The 22,279-nt window shown below is 41.5% G+C and overlaps 2 protein-coding genes and 2 non-coding genes across 5 annotated transcripts; all 4 read left to right on the top strand.

Annotated features, from left to right (window-relative positions):
* Positions 1-442: 442 nt before the first annotated feature.
* Positions 443-16,967, top strand: eif4g1a (eukaryotic translation initiation factor 4 gamma, 1a). The gene is made up of 30 exons (XM_055151581.1): positions 443-857; positions 2,208-2,334; positions 3,696-3,773; positions 5,170-5,346; positions 5,662-5,761; positions 6,851-6,999; positions 7,231-7,323; positions 7,652-7,709; positions 7,786-8,607; positions 8,677-8,765; positions 8,861-9,038; positions 9,106-9,239; positions 9,506-9,625; positions 9,698-10,081; positions 10,302-10,448; positions 10,525-10,761; positions 10,954-11,058; positions 11,426-11,698; positions 11,797-11,914; positions 11,991-12,081; positions 12,203-12,576; positions 12,673-12,788; positions 12,886-13,058; positions 13,146-13,271; positions 13,352-13,433; positions 13,512-13,610; positions 13,685-13,825; positions 13,918-13,999; positions 14,072-14,212; positions 15,651-16,967. Exons 2-30 carry the CDS (start codon positions 2,260-2,262, stop codon positions 15,830-15,832), a joined length of 4,944 nt encoding a protein of 1,647 aa, XP_055007556.1. The 5' UTR covers positions 443-857; positions 2,208-2,259; the 3' UTR covers positions 15,833-16,967.
* Positions 9,352-9,428, top strand: LOC129408496 (small nucleolar RNA SNORD66). Its single transcript, XR_008631982.1, has one exon. It is a non-coding gene; the product is annotated as a small nucleolar RNA SNORD66 (small nucleolar RNA).
* Positions 10,802-10,883, top strand: LOC129408499 (small nucleolar RNA SNORD66). The gene has a single exon (XR_008631985.1). It is a non-coding gene; the product is annotated as a small nucleolar RNA SNORD66 (small nucleolar RNA).
* A 73-nt stretch (positions 16,968-17,040) lies between the features above and the next one.
* On the top strand, positions 17,041-22,121 carry fam131aa (family with sequence similarity 131 member Aa). Of its 2 annotated transcripts, none has more exons than XM_055151582.1 (5): positions 17,041-17,527; positions 18,936-19,047; positions 19,285-19,467; positions 20,581-20,724; positions 20,857-22,121. In XM_055151582.1, exons 2-5 carry the CDS (start codon positions 18,957-18,959, stop codon positions 21,360-21,362), a joined length of 924 nt encoding a protein of 307 aa, XP_055007557.1. In that variant the 5' UTR covers positions 17,041-17,527; positions 18,936-18,956; the 3' UTR covers positions 21,363-22,121. The 2 variants fall into 2 exon arrangements, with proteins under 2 accessions (XP_055007557.1, XP_020779597.2); XM_020923938.2 differs by lacking the exon at positions 17,041-17,527 and adding an exon at positions 18,629-18,816.
* The last annotated feature ends 158 nt before the right edge of the window (positions 22,122-22,279 follow it).

Below are 22,279 nucleotides of genomic sequence, written 5' to 3'. Positions count from 1 at the left end.
GATATCACTTTCCTATATCCTAACGTGTTCACCAGCAAAGTAGACAGACTAAACTAGGGGTGTCCAAATAGCAAACATATTTGAAGCAATACAATGAATCAGTCACACAGGGGCTTTTAACCAAGAGCCACTGCACGTTGAGCTTGAGCTTTATCATAAAGCGTTGTTATAGAGCTTATGATGGTGGCATTACTTAGCCTTTGTGTGCAATAAAAAGTGCTGCCTATTATTACATGGACAATTGGGAAAAGGCCATAGTTAAGACACAGTTTATATTTTTGTTTTAGTGTGTGAAGCTACTAATACGCAATTTACATTGTAATGCGGGACGTATGGATTGGTCATAAAAACAAGGATATTATTTTCCTCTATCATTCATCACCATTCCTGTACCACATGACTGAAGTAACAATATCATCATTTTAATTTTCCCGGAAGTTCCCCATGCGGCTGCTCGGAGGCTACCGGCTCCGCACATTCAGCGCTATGGCCTCGCTGTGAGTGTCCTCAAAGGCACTGAGTACACACCTTACCGGCAATCCGTAACCATCGACGCCTTGATCATGGACCTCCAGTCCAGGGGGTTGTTTCGGGGCCACTGGAGTAGTCAATAGTGTTCCCAAAGTATTGTATTTCTCAATTTTTAACACTGTCACTTTTGCATCCCGGGGATTTAAACTGCAGTGACAGAAGTGGCATTCATCCATCTGCCGGTTAGCCTAGCACGCTAAGTCAGTAACCAAGGGAAGATTACTGTTTTCTGAAGAAAAGGAATACTACCGTAAACAGAAGACACTGATTACTGAAGCCCTGGTACCTGAATTTCTATCAAACAACACAAGAGTTACTCATTCCCGGTAAGAAAAATTCACTTCAGTTGCTAGCCAAACCGAGGCTGGCGACATTATCTCAAAGGCACAGTTAGCATTAGCCGATCAGGCCTAACCGGCTGTCAATCCTCACATAACCTACGGTGCCAATTCAACAATAACATGAACACTGATAAAAACAACATGTAATTGTAATCTACTCACAACTGCAGTAGTGTTCGTAAATGTACCAAAACGAGGCAGGGCGATTTAATATTTTGGCTAGCTATCTAATGTGGGTACTAGGTGCTACCCGGGTACATATGGGTAGAGAACTACATGTTGCTCTTTCAGTTATAATGTCTAGTAAAAGTAAGCCATATCTCTTTAAAACAATGCTTACTTTTAGATGTTCCCCTCACTGAAATCCTAATCACTTTCAATTTCCTGTAAAGTTCAAATGGCCTGTATTCTTCTTAAAACCCACCAGTGCTAAGTTGCTAACCTTAACGAACAATTGCTTCATTGTGATAATATTGAAGCGATACAACAAATGCTCCCTTTTCTCTTTCCATATCTGAAAAAAATATACATATATGCATATATATATATATATATATATATAACGTGACTATTTATGAGCAGCAAAGGCTAGACCAGTGACCGGTGGGGCACGCAACATTTGCTAAGAAGTACTTACTGGCTAGCAGCAGGCCTAGATAATTGTATTTTATTGCACTGTAATGAACACAAATATGTTTCTACATCAATCCTATTTGATTTGATTATGCCTGTATCGGTTTTACTAATTACTGCCATTTTAGTCTGGGTCGCACATGGGTTGATGCTCTGTATAAAACAAGCATGGCATTGCGTTAGCAGCTAATGCATATCGTAGTTCTCTTGGCAGCAGGTGTACACTACATGACACGTATGCATGTAATGTTAGTAAAAAAATAAAAAAATATTTTTTACTCCCTATGTGTGTAGGAATTGTTACTGTAGAATAAAAGTCTAGTATTTCTTGTAGTCTCGGATAACATGTCAAATGACCTTTGACCCCAGGTATCCATTTTCTTAATTCCTCCAATTACATAGTTGTGGTCCCAAACAGTTACAGTCACAGACTGGTCTGGAGCAATGTTTGCCTTTTAAATCATCTGCTCATTGCACATTGTTAGGTTTAGTCTTGCATGTAAATTTTCAGGTAATATTTTAGCCACTTTCCTCAAATACAAAATAATTTGATAAACTTGGAAATATCAAGTGATTTGATATTGTATGAATGCCATGTGTAATCATAAGCACATTAGACCACAGCCTCATTGTCAGTGTTACTACATGTCTTGCAAGACGGTTGATGTTTCATAAATTTATTGTCTTAAAATTTTTTTTTAGACCGGCTGGCAACAGAAAGCCACCCTAATGCAGAGCCACACAAGAACGTGAAATGAACAAACCGCCACAGCCTATAACGGGACCTTCTTCTGTCCCAAACCCTGCCCCTTCCCCAGGACTGACACAGGTGAGCCTCTCTGAAGTTTCTCATGCCTTTTATCTATTTTAATGGGAACAATATAAATATTTTACTATGCCCCCACAATTGATGCTCTTTTAATTTCTTAATACGTTTGCACATTCTGTTAAATTGTAAATTAAAAAGGATTATGACCTTTAAATATTACAGCCCATCATTTGACTTTTGACACATGGAGTGACCTCCTGGAATGCACAGAGAGAGGCTGTTCAATGTAAAAGCAAGAAAATCATGAGCTACACTCACAATAGAAGCAGCATTTGTCTGTTTTCCTTCAATGCAGCAGTGCGCAGCACCGCAGGCTGTCACACCCTGACCACTCACAGCAGCAGCACTGGACAGTACATACGTAGGAGGGACTGTCGCACCAGAAGAGAGGGAGGACACGGGTGAAGAGTGTTCCCTTCTATTAACTGTGTCCTTTACAAAGTTAATTTTTGTCCTAACTTGGAAAAAAAATTGACACAGACTTTATCATTTAATTTATGTGACTTTATCAAACTGTTATTTTCCAACTAATATTTTAATGTTTGATCATTAATGACGTAATACACACACCAACCTAACTGCCCTAATAAACAAAGTCCCTTATAGAAATCCATGGGTAAACCTCTTTACCTTCCTGACCTAAAACGTAGCAGGCCAGTCAAAAAAGGTTGTTAATCATGCCAGTAATCAAAGTATGTTCTGTCAAGTGTAATATTTGGCCCTCTGGCAACTTCTGTGAGTTTATGTCTGTAGATGTGACATGTCAAATCTGAGCTCATTTGGACCAAACCCCGGGGACTTGAATCTTTTTGTAGACACCCAAGTCAAAACGGCGGCGAATGTTTGATCCAATATGGCCGACTTCCTGTTCGTCATAGGGGTGCAGAATGATTGACTTTTTCGCTTGTCTCCTAGAGTTCTATCATATATCCGAATTTCTGACGAGGGGTATTGTTTTCGCTCGGTTTCTTCCGCTCTTTTATTATTATTTTTCCTTGCAAACGATCGCGATTTTGAGGGCCTAAACATCGACGAAAAGTCCCCAAACCGGGTATCAAATCGATCGGCCCGGTGAAAAATTTCATAAAATGGGCATCGCGACAATGCCCAAAGCCCCCCCCACTCAACAGCGCCCCCTAGAAATTTGAAAATTTTGAAATGAATGGGAGGCTGAGAGGCATATTTTGTCGTACAGTCACGAAATTCGGAGCAGTGATAGAACTAGATTTTCCATGATTAGCATTGGTATTGTTTTTCGTCTGTTTCTTACGTTTGTTTGTTTATTATTATTGGCCCTCGCCGCGCCGGGGCGAGGGCCACCATCGCCGCGCGCGGCTTTAATTCAACTCTTATTCCTTTAGGCTGCCTACGGTCCTGGACAACCAACACCTCTCGTTTTTGCCCCTCCACAAATGAACTCCACACCTCAACCTAGACAGGTATTGTACATGGCCTGGTTGTTTCTTTGACCATGTTGGGTTTTGTCATGCGTGAAAACTTCCCCCACACTTTTACATGGCCTCTTAATGGCTTAGGCCAACTATCTTCTTAAACTTAAATCTTAAATTCTGCCTTTCTTTTTGCTGTCCTACCAGTTTGCTGCAGGGCCCCGCACTTTACACCAACAGGTACTAACAACCCTAAGTGTTTTTAACTATCCGTTTAGCTTCACATAAAGTCGCATGCCAATATATTAGTTTAGTTGTGATTTAGAAATTAGTAGATTATCATGAAGTCATCTGTGAGTTACTACTTTGTTTAGTCAGCATTCTGAACTTGTCAGCAAAACTGGATTTGATATTTCTGATTATGAAATACTGTTCGATCTTGTTGATGATGCATGCTACATTGAAACTACCACCTGCAGGAGTTTAGGAGATTCATTACAAAGATGCAAAAACAACCCTTTATAGGTTTCAGTACTGAAATACTACTTTTCTTCTTTACAAACTTAATGAACCTCGCTTTCCACAATGTCTCTTGTCTCCATTTTCACCCAATTCTCATTCCTTCTCTTGCTCTCTGCTCATGTGTTTTGCGGCTGAAGGGTGGATACAGAGCACTACAGGTAAAAGTTCTTTTTAGATTCTCTTTTTAAGGAGTACAGACTCTATCTCTTGAGTACAGTTCATGCAGTACTATTTAACTCAAGCACTGAACATGCCATGGAGAGTTCACGTTGGTGCTTACCATCAGGTTGAACGGTGTTCTGCTCGTCTGTTACTATAGCTGTTGTTGATCTGGTCCATCTTTCTAATCTCACTGACCACGTACAGTAGAGTGTTAACTTTGTAATTTGTAACAAATGCATTTATAGTCAATTGTGTCTTATATGTTCTGGTCACAATGGCTATTTAACTATTCCAATGTTTTTAAACGGAAACCTTTGTAAAATTCTTTCTAATATTTTTTTTTTTAAATGTAGGGTTAAAAAACCCTACATTTTACAAATATTCTTTTGGTCACATTGGAAAATCCTTTATTAAAATAATCGATTTAACTTCAGGGAATAAAGACAGTATATTTAGTCAGAATTGTTATTTAATATTGATACCAGTGTCTCAGGTATTGAAATAAACTAGGGTTGGTCCAATACTGATCCACCTTTTTTTCAGATATTAGTATTGGCTCATATTGGCTCTTGCAGAGAATTTGACATCAGCACTATAAAGACTTATTATTTATTAAGCGTTGGATCCGTGAGGATCTGATTAGATCCAAAATTATGGTACTGAATCAACCCTAAATCAACACTACTCTACACTATGCAGTAGCAGTCATCATCATCATAGTTCTAATTTCTTGTGTTTTGTCCCTCTATTGTGTGTCCTTCAGGGTTACTATCCAAACCGGCCAGCTATGCCCACCAGTGCTCCGAGGGTACAGCCGAGCAGTGGCCCACGACCTGTAGCGCCTCATGTCTATCCCCCCGGCTCCCAAATGATGATGATACCCCAGCAGCAGATCCCATTTGCTGGATCCCCCCAAGGCTACTTTATTCCCCCTGGGCAGGTGGGTTGACCCTTTTTATTACCACACCTCAGTTTTCCTTCACACAATCTGCAGACTTCACCCGAGTGTCTTAACTTCCTCCTACGGACCATTGTTGATATCACGTGCACTACAAGAGTCCTTTTATACAGAGTATTGTAGAGCTGTGTAATTACACATTGGCATTTAGCTTATTTGGTGCATTAATACAAGTCAACCAGTACTACAGTGAGCGGTTATGGTGTGCATTTTGATTGTGATTTGATTCAAACACTGCACAAGATTCTTGCCACTTCATAATTGTAATCATTTTCTACACGTCCCTTTGGTTTTCAGTATCGGACCCCATACATGACAACCACTCAGCAGTACCCTGTGACAAGTGGAACGGCTGGTTTCTATCCAGGAACTAGTCCTGCAGAATACCCAGGTTTTGGTACGTATTTCTCTGCTCTCTAACAATCAGGCACAACCATGACTTTATATTAACCATGAGAAGTACAAATACTCTCATAATAATCATCATCAAATGGCTTTTTATCTTTTATATTCATGAACAAGTAACAAAATCTACAACTCAAAAATACAATTGTCCAAAAACCTTCATTTCAGGTTTGCAGTTTTATCAGAAAACGGAGCAGGTCATGGTTTTGCTTGAGGTGTTGTCCCTCTGTTTTTGGTCAAAATAACTGTAGTGAACTGCGTGCGGTCTGGCTCAAGTGCTTCGGCTTGTGTTCTTTCTAGTTTTCACTTGAAACTACCTTTACGGTTCCATGAAATGCATTCATCATTCTTATTGATTCAAAGTGTGACTCTAATAAGTTTATCTTGAGTTGCCAATTGTCTGAAATGAGGACGCCAATGAAGAATACATTATGTAGTTTTGACATTTCATGGGCCGATTTTAACCCCCTGCCTCCCCTAGATCTTCTCATTAACTCATTCTGCATCTGTCTTTTCCTGCCCCCTCTGCTTCTTTCCTGCCTCTCCCGTCCCTCACTCCCTTTTCTCTTGTGCTGCGTGGTTCAGAGCCCCCTCTTGCTGCGAGGGAGAGGCGGGGTGGTGGGGGGAGAGGCGCTGCCCGAGAGAATGGCCGTCTCTCTCTCCACGGTGCTCCTCTCACCTCCCAGCGCTACCCTGGTGAGTAGTGGCGTGTGACTGTGCGCTTGTGTTGTCAGCAGCTGCAATGGGGTACTCTCTCAAAGTTATCCATATACTTGACTCAAGAACTTTGTGGTATCAGTCCCAATCAAATATGTTGTTACATTTGAAGTACACAACATTTTTTTATGGACAGTCTCCAGATTTTACTATATTCACTCAGTCCAGGCTCATGATGTTGTATTGGTGGGTAAGACCACTTCCGTTGCCCACTCCAGTCACAGCCCTAGTTTTCATAATTGCTTGTAAGTTTATATCCGAACAACTGATTGAATACCTTTGCACATAGACTTAATTTTATTTTAGTAATTTGACATAAACTGTATTTGTGTTGTTTAGTAAGGTTTTATTTTTATTTTCGCAGCTGGAGCATACTATTCAGCGCAGCCACAGTACGCCCCATCTGTCCAGTCGCCAATCATCGTCAACCCAGCTCAGCAACAGCAACAAGCTCCACCACCTCAACAAGCCCCGCCCCCTTCACAAGGCCCAGTAAAGAGGGAGCGCAAACCGGTAGTGTGTCTCAACAATAGGCACTCACTGCTCTTTTCTAAGGTCAAAAAAGAGAATGAGCTAAATGAATATTGGCTGTTGAATGCAGAACATTCCTTTTTACGTTCATCTAACAATAGTTTTTTATTATCATGGCTTGGTGCTACATGACCTGGGAGCAAATGGACACATACACTTCGTTTTGATGTTAGGTATGTTAAAGAACAAAATCCTTCTTGTTTTATGTTGAAGATAAGAATACGAGACCCCAACCAAGGAGGACGTGACATTACAGAGGAGATCATGGCAGGTGGGCGTTCCTCCTCCACACCAACTCCTCCACAGGTAAAGATGAAGTCTTTTACATGTTCATTGACCGTTATATGCGAAATGAGATTTTAATCAGCAAATAATGGTTTAAGGTTTACTACATTCTTGGTCAGATAATAGAATCAAATACTGGTAATTTACACATTTATACCACACGATTAATGGTGAATGTTTTAGTCTCTGATCTGTGAGAATCTATTTACTCTCGAGGGGTTGGGGTGAGCAGTTATTCAGAGATGCTGAACCAGTGATGAAATACGCTCAGAATTGTTGTGCACCCCATTAATTTTTGCAGTTATTTCCCTGATTTTATTTAATTTTTTTTATTTTTATTTTGCTTTAGCCTGCCATGGCAGATAATCCCGCTCAAACTAATGGAGAAGTGATGCCACCTCAAAGAGGTGAATATGGTTTTATTTTCTAGTTTTAGGTTTAAGTACTTGTTTTAAAAAAATAAATAAATGTTTTTAACTGCAGATGAAAATGCTGAAGGTCCTCCATGTGCTGACTCCTCACCGCCTCCTGCTACCACAAATGTTGAGGTTCTTGAAGAGCCAAAGCAGGAAATGGACTTAGTTTCACAATCTGTAGACCTTACGCCAGCTCCAGATGTGCCATTATCAATAAAGGATCAGCAGCCATCTCCTTCACCCACCCCAGAGGTGGAGACCTCTACTTCTGAAGAGGCACAGGAAGTTCAAACTGACATTAGTGATACAGTAGATGCACCGGTGGGTCCCTCTGCATCATTAGCTGCACAAGATATGTCTGTCAAAAATGAAGAACCACAAATTACTCCTATTGAAAAGGCACCAGAAAATGAACAAAAGACAGAAGTGGTTAAACCTGATGAGCCAGTGGTTGAAACTTCACTGGGACCCTCAGTTGAAGAGGCAACCCTTATAAAAGCAGCAAGTGATGAGACTGTAAGTCTACAAACTACATCTGTTACTGAAGTCCCCGAGCCCTCCGCCTCCACACTGGAATCTGCAGCTTTACAGGCTCAGAATGGAGATGCCAGTTCAGATGGAGAGGTTAGACCCACATTTGAAAAGGCGGAGACTCCTCTTCCCAACGGCTTTCCACAAGAGGTTGAGACGTCCGAGGAACTGGCAATGCCCGACACTAAACCACTTGACCAGTCTGAAATAGGTCAATCTCAGGAACCTTCCTTAGTGGAAAAAATGGCAGTGCCCACCCAGGAGCAGGAAGAGGATGAAAAAGAGGTGAAGAATGAGAAAAACGAGTCTGCTGCACCTCCCCCTGTTACCTCTGCAACAGAGGAGTCCACTATGCAAGGTTGTAGTGTTTTCCTTTAATGAAGAATGTGAATTGTTTCATAGCTAATCTGTTTTTAATGTGGTACAGATGTAGCAGCTATAAAAACAAAGAAAAAGAAGAGCATGAAAGAGCTTGACAAGAAGGACTTTGGGACTATTCTAGATGCCTTTACAGAGGTGTGTGGCTTTGTGATGAATTGACAGACATAAAAATTGTGGTGTGAAACAAGGACAAATTGGTCACCATTTAAAAATCTTTTCTTTCCATCCAGCAGAAGGATACCAAACCCCTTCCTGAGCCTGTGGTTGTTCAGGCTGAAACTGCCCCAGCTGTGCCAGTTGAAACTCCAGCTGAGGTTGTAGAAGAGACTTGGGAGGAGAAAGAAGACAAACAGAATGAAATTAAACGCAAAGCTGAGGCCACAGAGCAGAAATATCAATACAAAGAAGGTAAATTCCAAATTGTATTTCTCAGAATCCTTTTATTTGTTTTGACTAAACGTCTATTTTCTTTCAGAACAATGGAAACCCATTAATCCAGAAGCAAAGAAGCGGTACGATAGGGAGTTTTTGCTGGGATTCCAGTTCAGCAGTGCCAGTATGCACAAACCAGAAGGCCTGCCACTCATCAGTGATGTTGTTCTTGATAAGGTATGTTACTATAATCATATTACATTAGTGTTTTTCATCCCTGATTAAGTTGTGAATGGACATAGATCACTTAGCAGTTGTAGACTGTTAATGGCCTCTGAACTGTATCCTGCTTCAGTGATGACTTCTGTTTTGTGCCACGTGTCTGGGCCACTGAATATCTATGATGGGTTTGAGGATCTGAAGAAGCAGTTTGTGTACTGAACTACTTCTGTCTATTTGGTTGTCATAAATCTGAAAGTTTTTTTTTTTTGGTCCATCTTTAGGTGAATAAGACTCCACTGCGTCCTGCGGACCCGGGTCGACTAGTGAATGTTGGTACTGATTTCACTCCCTCATATTTGGGTAACTTAGGAAGCAGATCAGTGGGAGGACCACGAGGCCCGGTAATAATTGAAAATTCTTTAAGTAAAAATATGTAATATGGTGAGTTAATTTTTTTTTTTTTTTTTAAATAGCCTCCAGGACCTCGGCGTTCTCAGCAAGGTCAGCGAAAGGAACCTAGGAAAATCATTAGTAGCATGAATGAGGACATTCAGCTGAACAAGGCTGAAAAAGCTTGGAAACCATCTTTGAAAAAGTCCATGTCACGTGGCCGTGGAGACGAGGCTGAAGAGGAGGATGCTGAACAAATCAAGACTCAAGAGGTGTTGAAAAGACTGCGTAGTATCCTCAACAAACTGACCCCTCAGAAGTTTCAAGAGCTGACGAAGCAAGTGCAAGAACTGCCGATAGACACTGAGGAGAGACTGAAAGGAGCCATTGATCTCATCTTTGAAAAAGCCATCATGGAGCCCAACTTTTCTGTAGCTTATGCCAACATGTGTCGTTGCCTCATGGGGGTAAGTCGCTTTGAACTGTTTTCTTGAAGAATGACATGACCTAAGTAGCCTTTGCACAATTTATTGTACATGTAACTTATATTTTACAAATTTATTGACTTATGGTCAATGATATGCTTAAGTGATAGCTATGATGTGTCAAATCATATGTCGGCTTTTTACTCAATACCATCTTGGGCCATGTCCATCACCTTAAATTATGTATTTTTATTCACTACAGTTAAAAGTCCCTACTGCAGAAAAGCCAGGAGCTACCGCAAACTTTCGCAAACTTCTGCTAAATCGCTGTCAAAAGGAATTTGAAAAGGATCAAGATGATGATGAAATATTTGAGAAAAAACAGAAAGAATTGGATGCTGCAAAAGAAGTAAGTGGTTCAATAATTGTAAAATGTATTCAATGAAACATGGAAGGTTCTAATAACAATTGCCTGCATTTCTCAGGGTGAAGAACGTGATCGTTTGAAAGCGGAGCTAGAGGAAGCCAGAGATAAGGCCCGACGGCGATCACTGGGAAACATCAAGTTCATTGGCGAGCTTTTCAAACTGAAAATGTTGACAGAAGCCATTATGCACGACTGTGTTGTAAAACTATTGAAGAATCACGATGAAGAATCTCTTGAGTGTCTATGCAGGTTGTTGTCTACAATCGGCAAAGACCTGGACTTTGAAAAGGCAAAGGTACATGTGAACATAAATACCTTTTTAACATATAAACAACCTCTGTTGGAATGACCATTAATTTTGCATCACCTGTCTGGGCCAATGAATCTCGGTGATCTTGGTATTTAGAAACTAAAGAGAACATATTTACATCTTTAACCTTGAACTTTGAAATTTAAACTTGCATTTCATTAAAGTTATTTTTTCTAGCCCCGCATGGACCAGTATTTTAACCAAATGGACAAAATCATAAAGGAGAGAAAGACCTCGTCAAGAATTCGTTTCATGCTGCAAGATGTCTTGGACCTCAGAAGGGTATTGATTGTTTGATTTGAGATGTAGTAGATCACATTTCTCATTGGCAACTTTAAAAGTGGGGCGACAGTAGCTCAGATGGTAGAGCATTTGTCCACTGATCCAAAGATTGGCGGCTCGAATCCCGCTCTCAACATAAACCTCATTGGTTGAGCTGGTGTGCCTGGTGTGATTCCAGCTCATGTAGATGAATGCTGCCGTTATGTCCTTGGGCAAGACACTTGACTCATTTTGCCCCTAATGTCTGCTTACACTGGTGTATGAATGTGTGCGTATGAATGGTTGAGTGGTTCCTTGTTGTAAAGTGCTTTGAGAGCCTTGAAGGTGGAAAAGTGCTATATTAAAATGTGACCATTTTCCACTGTAGAGCAACTGGGTGCCTAGAAGAGCAGACCAGGGACCTAAAACAATTGACCAGATCCACAAGGAGGCAGAGCTGGAGGAGCACAGGGAGCAGATAAAGGTCCAGCAGCAGCTTCTATCCAAGAAGGAGGGCGGAGGCAGAATGAGCATGGGTGGCCGAGGTCCTCACACTCCCGGGGGAGGCAGGACCAGCCAAACCCAGGATGAAGGATGGAACACTGTCCCCATTTCCAAGAACAGACCTATTGACACCACCCGTCTGAGCAAAATCACGAAGGTAACATGAAGCCTGTCATCTACACTTGCATATGATTTGGTTATACATTGTTTTTTTTTGTTTTTCTCATATATGCACATATCTTGTTTTTTTTGTAGCCTGGTGCGATGGACTTTAACAATCAGTTGTTGGCTCCAGGTGGTAAAGGGATGTGGGGTAGCTGGGGAAAAGGTTGCAGTGGAGGAAGTGGAACTAAACCATCCAGTGGAGAACAGGGTAAAATATAAAACAAAGATTGCGAGTTTGAGAAAGCCACATTACTTTTATTAATCATGTCTTCACTTATGTTTAGATTCAAGTCGTCCTGCCACTAGCACACTGAACCGTTTCTCAGCCCTGCAGTCCGGGTCTTCATCAGAGTCTGATCGCCGAGTTCCTCAGAGGTATTCACATTGACTATTATTGTTATTGTGTTACTGTGTCTCCTCATTGCTTTCAGTAGCTAGTTTGAGCCAAACACATTTGCTTACCATTAATTAATATTTGAATTTAAATTTTTTTTAGGTCAAGCTCCAGTCGGGAACGAGGGGTTGGTGACAGAGATCGTTTTGACCGCTTTGATCGGAGGGAAGGAGGTGATGGTGACAGGAGCAACCGCCCTGAAATCACAAAGAGAAGCTTCAGTCGAGAATCCCAGGAGCGCAGCCGAGGAGGAGAGGGACGCAGTGCTGTGGATTCTGTTCGTCGTGTGGCCAGCATGACAGACGATCGAGACAGGGGCAGCCGCGACAGGGGCAGCCGCGACAGGGGCAGCCGCGACAGGGGCAGCCGCGACAGGGGCAGCCGCGACAGGAGTAGCCGCGACCGAGGCAGCCGCGACCAAGGGAGCCGTGACAGGGGCAGCAAAGATCGTGCTTCAAGTAAAGACATACATTCAGGTTAGCATTTTTGTATTTATTTTGACTTGGAAAATATTTTTGTGGGAGGCTGTCTAATCAGAGTAGCCTAATTCTGGATTTTAATTGTCATATTAGTTAAGCGTGAAAGTGCCCCAACGCCACCTCCATCTAAACCTGCTTTGTCTGAAGAAGAGTTAGAGAAGAAGTCAAATGCCATAATTGAAGAATACCTCCATATTAATGACTTGAAGGTAAATGAGGAGCTTAAAAAAACTTTCAATAATTGTACTCAAATAAATAATGAAATAAACTCACACCATTGTGTTTTTTCCCCCCTCTGTCTTGCAGGAAGCATTACAGTGCGTTGCGGAGCTGAACAGTGCCTCCCTGCTTTTTGTCTTTGTACGGGTCGGTTTGGAATCGACACTTGAACGCAGCACCATTGCCCGGGAGCACATGGGACTGCTGCTGCATCAGCTGATCAAGGCCGGGAATCTGCCTCCGCAGCAATACTACAAAGGGTGAGCTTTGGGCTCCTTTGGGGGACACTTTCCTAGAATTGTATGTAATTTAATAATTTTTAAAATGACGAAACTATGATGCTGTAGGCTGCATGAGATCTTAGAAGTGGCAGAGGATATGGAAATAGATATACCTCACATCTGGCTTTACCTGGCTGAGCTCATCACCCCTATGTTACACGAAGGTGGGCTCTCTATGGGACAGCTCTTCAGGTAAGTACAATTTTGTCTTTTATCAGCTCATCACCAATTTGTCACATGTAAAATGAGTATACTTTTTCATTTGATTTTAGGGAGATTTCAAAGCCTCTAGTGCCTCTTGGGAAGGCAGGTGTGCTCCTGGTACAAATCTTAAACATGCTTTGTAAAGGAATGGTAGGTGACACCAGTTTTATATACAGTTCTGTAATTCCATTGGTAAACTATGACAGGGAATTATTTTTAAAATTTTAGACCCCCAAGAAAGTTGGGGCTATGTGGACCGAAGCTGGGTTGAACTGGAAGGACTTTCTGCCCAGTGATGAAGATGTTAACAAATTTGTAACAGATCAGGTTTGTAGTATTACAGGTTTGTTAAACTAAATTATAAATTATAGAATTGTTTAAAATTTTTTGATGTATTTTAGAAACTGGAGTATACCTTAGGAGAAGAGGTGGCATCAAAAGACAGCAATAAAAAAGTTTTCACTGGAGAGGAGCTTAGCAAACAACTGGAAAGACTCCTTCAGGACAAAGCTGACAACCAGCGCATCCGTGACTGGATTGAGGTGTGTAATTGGACTCATTCTGGTGTTTTTATGGACCAAAACTTCAATATTCAAGTTTTTTTTTTTTTTTTTTTTTTTTTTTTTTTAAACAGGCCAATTTGGACGAACAGCAGACCGCATCAAACCTGTTCATTCGTGCATTGATGACATCAGTCTGTCAGTCTGCCATCATCTGTAAGCAGTAATCACAAGTGGAATGATTTTTAATTTTTGCATGAGTTTAATGTGGGTATTCTCTTTTCATAGGTGATAACCCGTACAAAGTGGACGCAGAGCAGATTGGTCAAAGAGCCAGCTTGTTGCAGAGATATCTTTATGATGAACAGAAAGAGCTGCAGGCCCTTTATGCCCTTCAAGCACTAATGGTACACATGGAACAGCCTGCAAGTAAGTAGGAATAAACATCTATAAGAAACAAATATCGAAAACTATTTGATTTAGTGTTTACCAAATTGTTTTAGTTAAAACACTGTACCTGATGTTAGAGTTTTAAAAACAGAAATAGTTCATTTCAAGCGGTTTGAATTCCTAACTTCTTGGTTAACAGCAGCAGCACACCGTTGTTTCATCCTGGTTTGTTACTGATGAAAACACATAACTAACTCATAACTAGAAAAGCACTCAGAGAGCGCAGACCTCCGCCAAGGACTACCCCCATTTTTTATATAAATTGCGATAAACTCAGTCTTCTGGATCAGATCCGGATCAGCCTTTGGAATAAGAGGATCCCATTGTCCATCCCTGAGTCAAATTTCATGGGGTTTGGTCAATAATTAACGGAGATATTGAGAAACAAAATTTTTGGCCCCATTTACCACAATGTTAACTAAAATTTCAAAGTGATCCAGAATCCAGAATTTCTTCCGGATCACCCCCAAAATGAAATCAGTTCTTCCTTTTCAGATTTCCAACAAATCCTGAAAATTTCATCAAAATCGGTCCATAACTTTTTGAGTTATGTTGCAAACAGACAAACAAATGCCGGCAAAAACATAACCTCCTTGGTGGAGGTAATTAGACAGCACACAGCAGTTTCAAGACCTGCTTTGACAATATTAATATTTACTATATAATATTTACCTGTATTAGGACAAAACATTTTACATGAAAAAAAATTGTGTACAGCCCATAGGCTATTTATAAATGGACATAGCTAATGCACTAGACCAGACATGTCAAACTTGGGCCCGGTGGCCAAATTTGGCCCGCATTATAATTATATTTGGCCCACGAGATCATATCAAATATGTATTAGAGCTGGACCGCCGCCTACAGATAGGCTATAGAGACATTATTTCAAATTTAATTTTTATTTTATATTATGCTTGTTCTGCATTCAATGTTTAAGCAAAACTATTATTAAACATTTATGTTAATAAGAAAAGGTTTAACATTACATATCTCGAAAGAAGAGAAAACATGCAGATGTTAATATTTTACAATAAGTATTTGGTTTGGCTCACAACTTAGTTCCAGTTTTAAATTTTGGCCCTCTGTAAATCTCAGTTTGACATCCCTGCACTAGACGCTTCATTCCAAATAGGAAGTGAGCATACGGGGTCTTGTGGCTCTTACTGACCCTGGCTCCCATTGATTTACATTACAATATTGTGGCCCCTAGGAAATCCTATTCATAATATAGAGCCTGTCTCCAAAGTCGCTCCTGTAACAGTTAGCATCACAAGCTTCATTTGAGTGGTGCTGAATGCTATGGGTGATATCATACTCGCTTAGTCCCCCCTTTTTTTTAATACAGTCTATGGTACAGCCCCTTAAAGTTTGTTTTTCATTTACATATGAATTCAATGTTGAACTTCTTCTCTAGACCTGCTACGCATGTTCTTCGATGCCTTGTATGATGAGGATGTGATTAAAGAGGAGGCCTTTTACAAATGGGAGTCCAGTAAAGACCCAGCAGAGCAGACGGGCAAAGGTGTGGCCTTGAAGTCTGTCACAGCATTCTTCACCTGGCTCCGTGAGGCAGAAGAGGAGTCGGACAAAGACTAAAGACTATAAAGCCGCTGCTGTTTTGGCCTTGTCCCAGCAGGTGGTTGTGAGGAGACATGATGCTTTGTCAGAAGAAGACTCGTATTACTATCAGTCCTCAATGAGGATACATGTGTGTTCCCCTTTTCTTCTTTGAGGGATGGACTCAAACTATCACTTCTCTCCTCTCTGATCCCTCATTATGTCCCACCTGCTTGTTGCAGCAAGTGTCCTCATCTAATAAACTTGAAAACTGTTGCAGCAGGAATGCTTTGTAACTAGGTTTGAATTATGCCACATCACTACTAGACTTTTTTTTTTTTTTAATCAACAACACACAGGCGAGCTGCTGTTTTTATGGTTCTAGATAATTCTCATCCCTACCATTGTGTGTAAAACAGGCATGGGGAGTTCGGGGTGTGGGGATCATGCCATAATGTGTTCAGTCCAAACACAGCTCTTTTTTTTTTTTTTGTCCATCATTTAGTGTGCAGCATGACTGAAGTGTGTTTATAATAATGATACAGATGAAATGTCGACAGGAAAATGTACATTGCTAACTAATCTTAAATTGACAGATGGAGTTTTTAAGCAAACAGTTCTATTTTTTTCCTCTTGTTTCCTATTGATGGACCTCACAGAGGACACTATGACAGTATGACTTTGACGCGAGTACTACAGGATGGTCTTAATGCTTCCTCAAAGCCATGGTCTCCCAGTAGTGACTGACCTGTCTTTTCCTTTTCTGAATCGAAACTGTGGGAGAGACACTTACCCAATCATTAAAACTTGAAACATACAGAAATTGACTTGATGAGATATATACATTAAAAACAGAAATGATCTGATAGCCTTTTCTACTAGAGGTAGAAACTATTTCAGGACACTTCTGTAAATATATAAAGATTTTTTTAGTTTTATTTTTCAGAAACAATAAATTGCCGATGTAATTGCAGTGTATCCTTTTCCGCAGAAAGCATTGTTGTCCAGATGCAGAGAGGTGCTTTAGATAATCCATTGATTATTAGTTTTATTGGGATTTTTTTTGTAAATACTTTTTTTGCTTTCTTTATTTAAGAAAATAATGCTTCTTTGCATCTGAAACTGGAACGATGAGTTAATGGGACATTGCAAATAAAGGACTTCTTAAAATGCATAGTATTTCACTAGTCGTTCTTTACGAAGACAAAAGTCTTAACTATATTTATGCTCCTATCCCCTGAAAGCGACAATTACAGCGAGCTCATTCAGCATTTATGTACCACTTTTATCCCCTACAATATCATCAGTGTCACTTTGAGATAACTAAGGGGGGTAAAGGGCTCCTATTTTCTAAAACCTTTTGTGTTTTAATGGCCAGTAGATTTTCTTCTTGATGAGCCATGTCGTTTTTGCTGAAATTCTACTTGTTTTATTCTCCATTGAAATGCTTGCCTCTCAGCGCTCTGCGGTGCTTTGAGGGAGTCCTCTGTTTGGCTGTGGGAGGGGACACCGCCTTGCGTTGATGACGCTTGCAATTGGGAGACATTTGGACAGCCTATGTAACCCATATATCCTAGCAGCTACAAATGGTGCGTCTGCGCCTCTGACCACATGCAGGAGTTGGAGACGCTCTCGCCGTGATGCTGTGGCTGTAATGCGGTGTGCTACAGGCTTCTGCTGAAAGGATCGGATATATTAAGCGCTTTATGATGAGCCGCTTGGTCCGACTTTCAGGTACGTACCGCAGATGCCTCATAATCGCAGTGTCGGGTTAAGGGCACGCGCCACTGTTTGGCCCTGTTGATGTGCAGATAGATCACGAGCTGCCGGAGATCTCCGCATCAGGTCTCCGCGCTGCCATGATTATTCGTGTGTGTTATTGTGGCCTGCTGCAAGCACCAATGATGCGGCGACGTGTTGCTCAAACAACCGCCACAATATCCACTCAATTCTAAAGCCCACGCAGCACTGCGGCCTGTCTCTCTACACTCGTGGCGTGTGCCAGCGGCTGTGGTCAGGCTACTTGTTGGTCTTGCGCGTATAGGCTCATAGTCCGGGGATATCAATTACACGATGCGTCCGCTTGACCCAGAGACTTGACAGGTCACTTAAGACATATGACGTATGCCTAATTAAGGTCAAAAGGCAAGACGTGGTGCAGAGTCAATTAAAATTCAAGTCTACCAGCCATCGGGTTAAAGTTAATGATGCTCAATTTTTACAAATCCGAATAACTCATCTTGACAACTGAATTATGACTATTTGAGACTCACTATCCCGTTGGGAGCCGTGCGCAGACTCGTGCCAAACACTTTTGCGCTGCGCGCTCTAGTGTGTTTTGGAGCTAAAGCGTCCTCGGAGGAGCGCGCCATGTCATTCTGTCAGGTGAACCTGTCTGTAGGCCTACGCTATCATCAGCTCACAGGTCGCACCAGAGAATCACTGTCATTTCTGACTCCTCTAAGCCTTTTAGTGCAGGAGTCCCCTTTTTGTTAACAGCTTTGGGCCAATCTGTTAGGGATTATTTGTCAAATCATGCACGTGCACTCTTGGATAATCACATTTTCAGATTTTTTTATTTAAAAGCTAAGATCAATCATACTCACTTTGCGTCATGTCAGCTGCGGCTTCAGATCCGCTTTGACTAGACTAACTTTTGGACATGTTCCTGATTAGGTGGCGCTATCACTTTTAATCTGGTTTGCGGAGGATTTTCAGGGGCAGCAGGCTTGGTTGGATTTGCGTTGTGCCGAGCTGGTCACGGGCCATATGTTTGCCCATTCACATGTACACCGTCACCGCTGCCCTCACCTCCCTCAACCCCTGTCACTCCAACCGGCTTTAGCATCTGTGCAGTAAATTAGGACATCGCTGTTTGCTTGTCTGCCGCTCGGGTTAAACCACTCAGCGCAAGCTCCAGTCTGTAGTCGCGGTGCTCTGCAGCGTTCGTGTAACATCTATGCACTTCAACTATGAGACTCAGGTCCAGGAGTCGAGAAAGACGGGAGAGACAGAGGGAGGAGGTAGGACGGAGATAACATACTTATGTGCATATTTCACTGCTGTTTAGTTGAGTCCAGACGGTTATATCAGCCTATTCACGAGATAAAAAGTCGTTATTTTTTATGTCACTTGTTTTTAGGTGAAATTTGAGGAGCGTGAAATGATTCCCAAGTCCGGAAAATCTTCAGCAGACTCAAGAAAAGGCGTGAGCATCCATGAGTTTGCAGCACTGGCCAGATCCTCCTTGAATGGTATTGTATTTTAGTTGTTTAGTTTTTAGAGGCTGCACTTGCAACTTAATTTGCTTTTTGAATAATTGGTGCTAATTTTTATTTTATTTTACAAAGAATAATCATCAAATTGGACAAAGATGCACAAAAACATAACAAATGGATTATGATGATGATTATTATTATTAGATTAATTGAATTCTAATCTTAAGTGTCTGTATAATTCCTGCTCTCGTCTACCTCTCCTCTCCTCTGCAGGCATCTCTCAGGCTGTGAAGGACCATGTGACTAAGCCTACCTCACTCGCCCAGGGTCGAGTTGCTCACCTCATCGAGTGGAAAGGTTGGCCCAAACCATCGGACCCCCCACCGGCCGCTCACGCACACTTCAGCACCTACTGCCACCTGAGCGAGGGAGAGAAGGAGGCCCGCTTCGCTGCAGGTGTGTCTTCTGTCATCTCAACATTTCACACTTAACTGTCAGTTTGTTTATTTGCTCAGACACCAATCCTCTTACTTAGTTCTTGACTCATCTTCTGTCATGGTGTGATCCTTAGAACTACTCAGAGTCAGAGCTTTTTGGGCCCATCGCTGTGCTGTCTTAGCGGTGATGGCTTGCCTTGGTCGCAGATGGTGGCCTATTAGACAGACTCAAAAACACTTGACTGCCCAGTGAGGGTAAGGCAGCTCCTGTTGTTCAGCTGTGACTCATCCTTTGTGGAGGTGGTGACATGGGTTGGGTCTGAGCAGGACAGAAAGAAAGAAAAGAAGGGGGGGGGGGGTAATTCCAAGAGATCAGAACTTGATAGATGAACAAAAGATGATGTTTTTCCAGCTGGTCTTTACTCACTAAAGCAGTTTGTTCCGCTGTTTGGAGGAATATATTTTTTCACCTTGACCATAATAATAGTTTGAAGTATGTAAGTTTCCGTTTCAGGCTTTCGTTTAAACCTATTCCTCCTGTTCATAACACCAATGCTTCAGTAGTTACAAATATATCAACAGGCTTTTGGTGCACAGTACAAAAAATAAGGATTATTCTACTTAAAGGCCCTATATTACACAAAATAGCTTACAGCTCACAATTCTTGTGAGCTGTAAGCCATATTATGATGCTGTTAAAAACATACCCAGAAATGTGTTTTGTTTCATTCACACATATTTGAGTAACCCTTTGTTATTATTCTGTCTATATTGTCAAAGCTCAAAATGCTCTGTTCCACCTTAGTATGTCTTGAAGTGGTAGTGTTTACCTTTAGTTCAGTAGCAATTCCAGGGCTGAAATATTCCAAATGATTCTAGTGACGCTGTATGGAGTTTAAAACCACAGTGGAGCACTTACTGTATTACCTTATGACATCACAATCTGCCTAAAAACTGAATATGCAAAGTTTGCATGTTAAACATATGTAAATGAAACAAAACACAACTCAAGTACTTTTTTTAAATGAGGAAACAACTTTACAACATAGATCAGAAAAATAAAAATAGCGTAATATGGGCCCTTCAATGCTCCTATACTTTTTACTATAATATACTATTTTGCTTTTTGCAGGTGTAGCTGAACAGTTTGCCATAGCTGAGGCCAAGCTGCGAGCCTGGGCTTCTGTTGATGACGATGATGAAGATGAGGAAGACTCAAACGATGAGGATGCGCCCTCTAATGGACAGAGTCACACCTTCACCAGCCAAAGTTCAGGTATTACAAGTCACCTGCCATCACCTTCGTCTGTGCCTTCATCTCATTTTCATCACTGACGTAACACTGCTCATTGTCCATCTGCCCCACCGTTGCATCTGCAGGGGATCTGACTTTATGCTCCTCTCTCAGACGCCACCAATGCCTGTCCTCTTGTCCCACATGACACGGAGGAGGGCCAGCTCTCTACCACATACCCAGGAGCGGGTGGTAGCGACGATGGCAGCCTGCTGTATGCCCGGTCTGCCTCTCACACTGACTCACCCACTTTGCCCGGCCACAGCCTGAGCCCATTCATACAGGAGGAAGAGGAGGAGAATGAGGAACAGCCCACTGTGTTACGAGACCACCCCCAGAGCGAGGTGTGTGTCCACCAGAAGCCCGAGTGGAGACCTCGAGCTCGGAGCAGCCGTTTCGACTCCTGCTACTCCACGTCTCACTCGGAGTCGCCCGGAGAGGAGGAGGAGGATGATGAAGAAGGCAGCGTGTTCCAGGAGATTCGCATGTGGCACTGTGGATCTCCAATTGGGCGGCGATTCTTTTCTGATCGGGCATCCTCTGGAGTGGCCTCGTTTGATGAGGAAGAGGAGCAGGACGAAGAAGCAGAGGGGAAAGATGAGAAAGAATATTTGATGTGATGTGCTGTCTATCTTTGTCTCTTGGAGTGTGTTGATTCTGGACATAGTTATAAAAAGATAGATATCACATTTGGCCAAATTGGATCGGTCATCAGGGAAAGGTAGAGCATTCTTTTCTTTATTAAGACGTTTATGGATCAACATGATTTTAGGGACAGTGCCTTGGTGATTTGCCAAAATGTGTATGTGATGAATACATGAAATACATTGCAATGTTGTGAAACAGTAGAGATGAATCACTGGGTTTGTCTGTTGCTGGTAAGTCCGCTTTAGAAAAAATATCCTTACAGTCAATATTGTTCTAATGTAATGTGTGAAAACTGGTCAAATTGCATGTTGTTTCTTGTCAATGTAGTTTGACCTCCTTTACCGTAACCATTAATTAAAAAAATAAGACCTTATCATGGCAGACACATCTTGCCAAAAATAATGCAACGGCCAATGCAGTATCTGCCTTTTTATATCCCTTATTCTGAATATTACAATGTTACTGTTTCACCTCCATTCTTTCCTACCCTTGATCTTTGATTCCTTGCTCTCTTGTTTCCATGTCTCCTCCTTTCACTTCCTTCTCATCTGAGCCCCTCCCATCCTCACCTTGCTCCATGTCACTTGCTGCTGTGAACAGTATCCATTGGAGAGTTCAATTGAATGTAAAGTTGTTGTTTTCACTGAGTTTTGTACAGTTTTGTGAAGTCGTGTCTGATTGTTTTTTATGAGTATTTTGTAGTGTTGTTTTTTGATTCATGCTGTGTCATGTGGGGTGGGCTATGTTTGATACTGAATGTCTGAAAATGAATAGTAAATAAATATACATTTTGGTATTAAGATATGATTTGTGTAGTTTTTTTCTCCTCATAAAACAGACATTTTCTTGTTTAAATTTAATCATTCACTCATGTACAAAACAATTTATG

This window comes from Boleophthalmus pectinirostris, unplaced genomic scaffold (genome assembly GCF_026225935.1).
Source record: "Boleophthalmus pectinirostris isolate CB_2022bp ecotype Guang Dong unplaced genomic scaffold, ASM2622593v1 HiC_scaffold_16, whole genome shotgun sequence".
Taxonomy (NCBI): domain Eukaryota; kingdom Metazoa; phylum Chordata; class Actinopteri; order Gobiiformes; family Gobiidae; genus Boleophthalmus; species Boleophthalmus pectinirostris.
The sequence above is the reverse complement of the archived record's forward strand: the minus strand, read 5'-3'. Positions and strand labels throughout refer to the sequence as shown.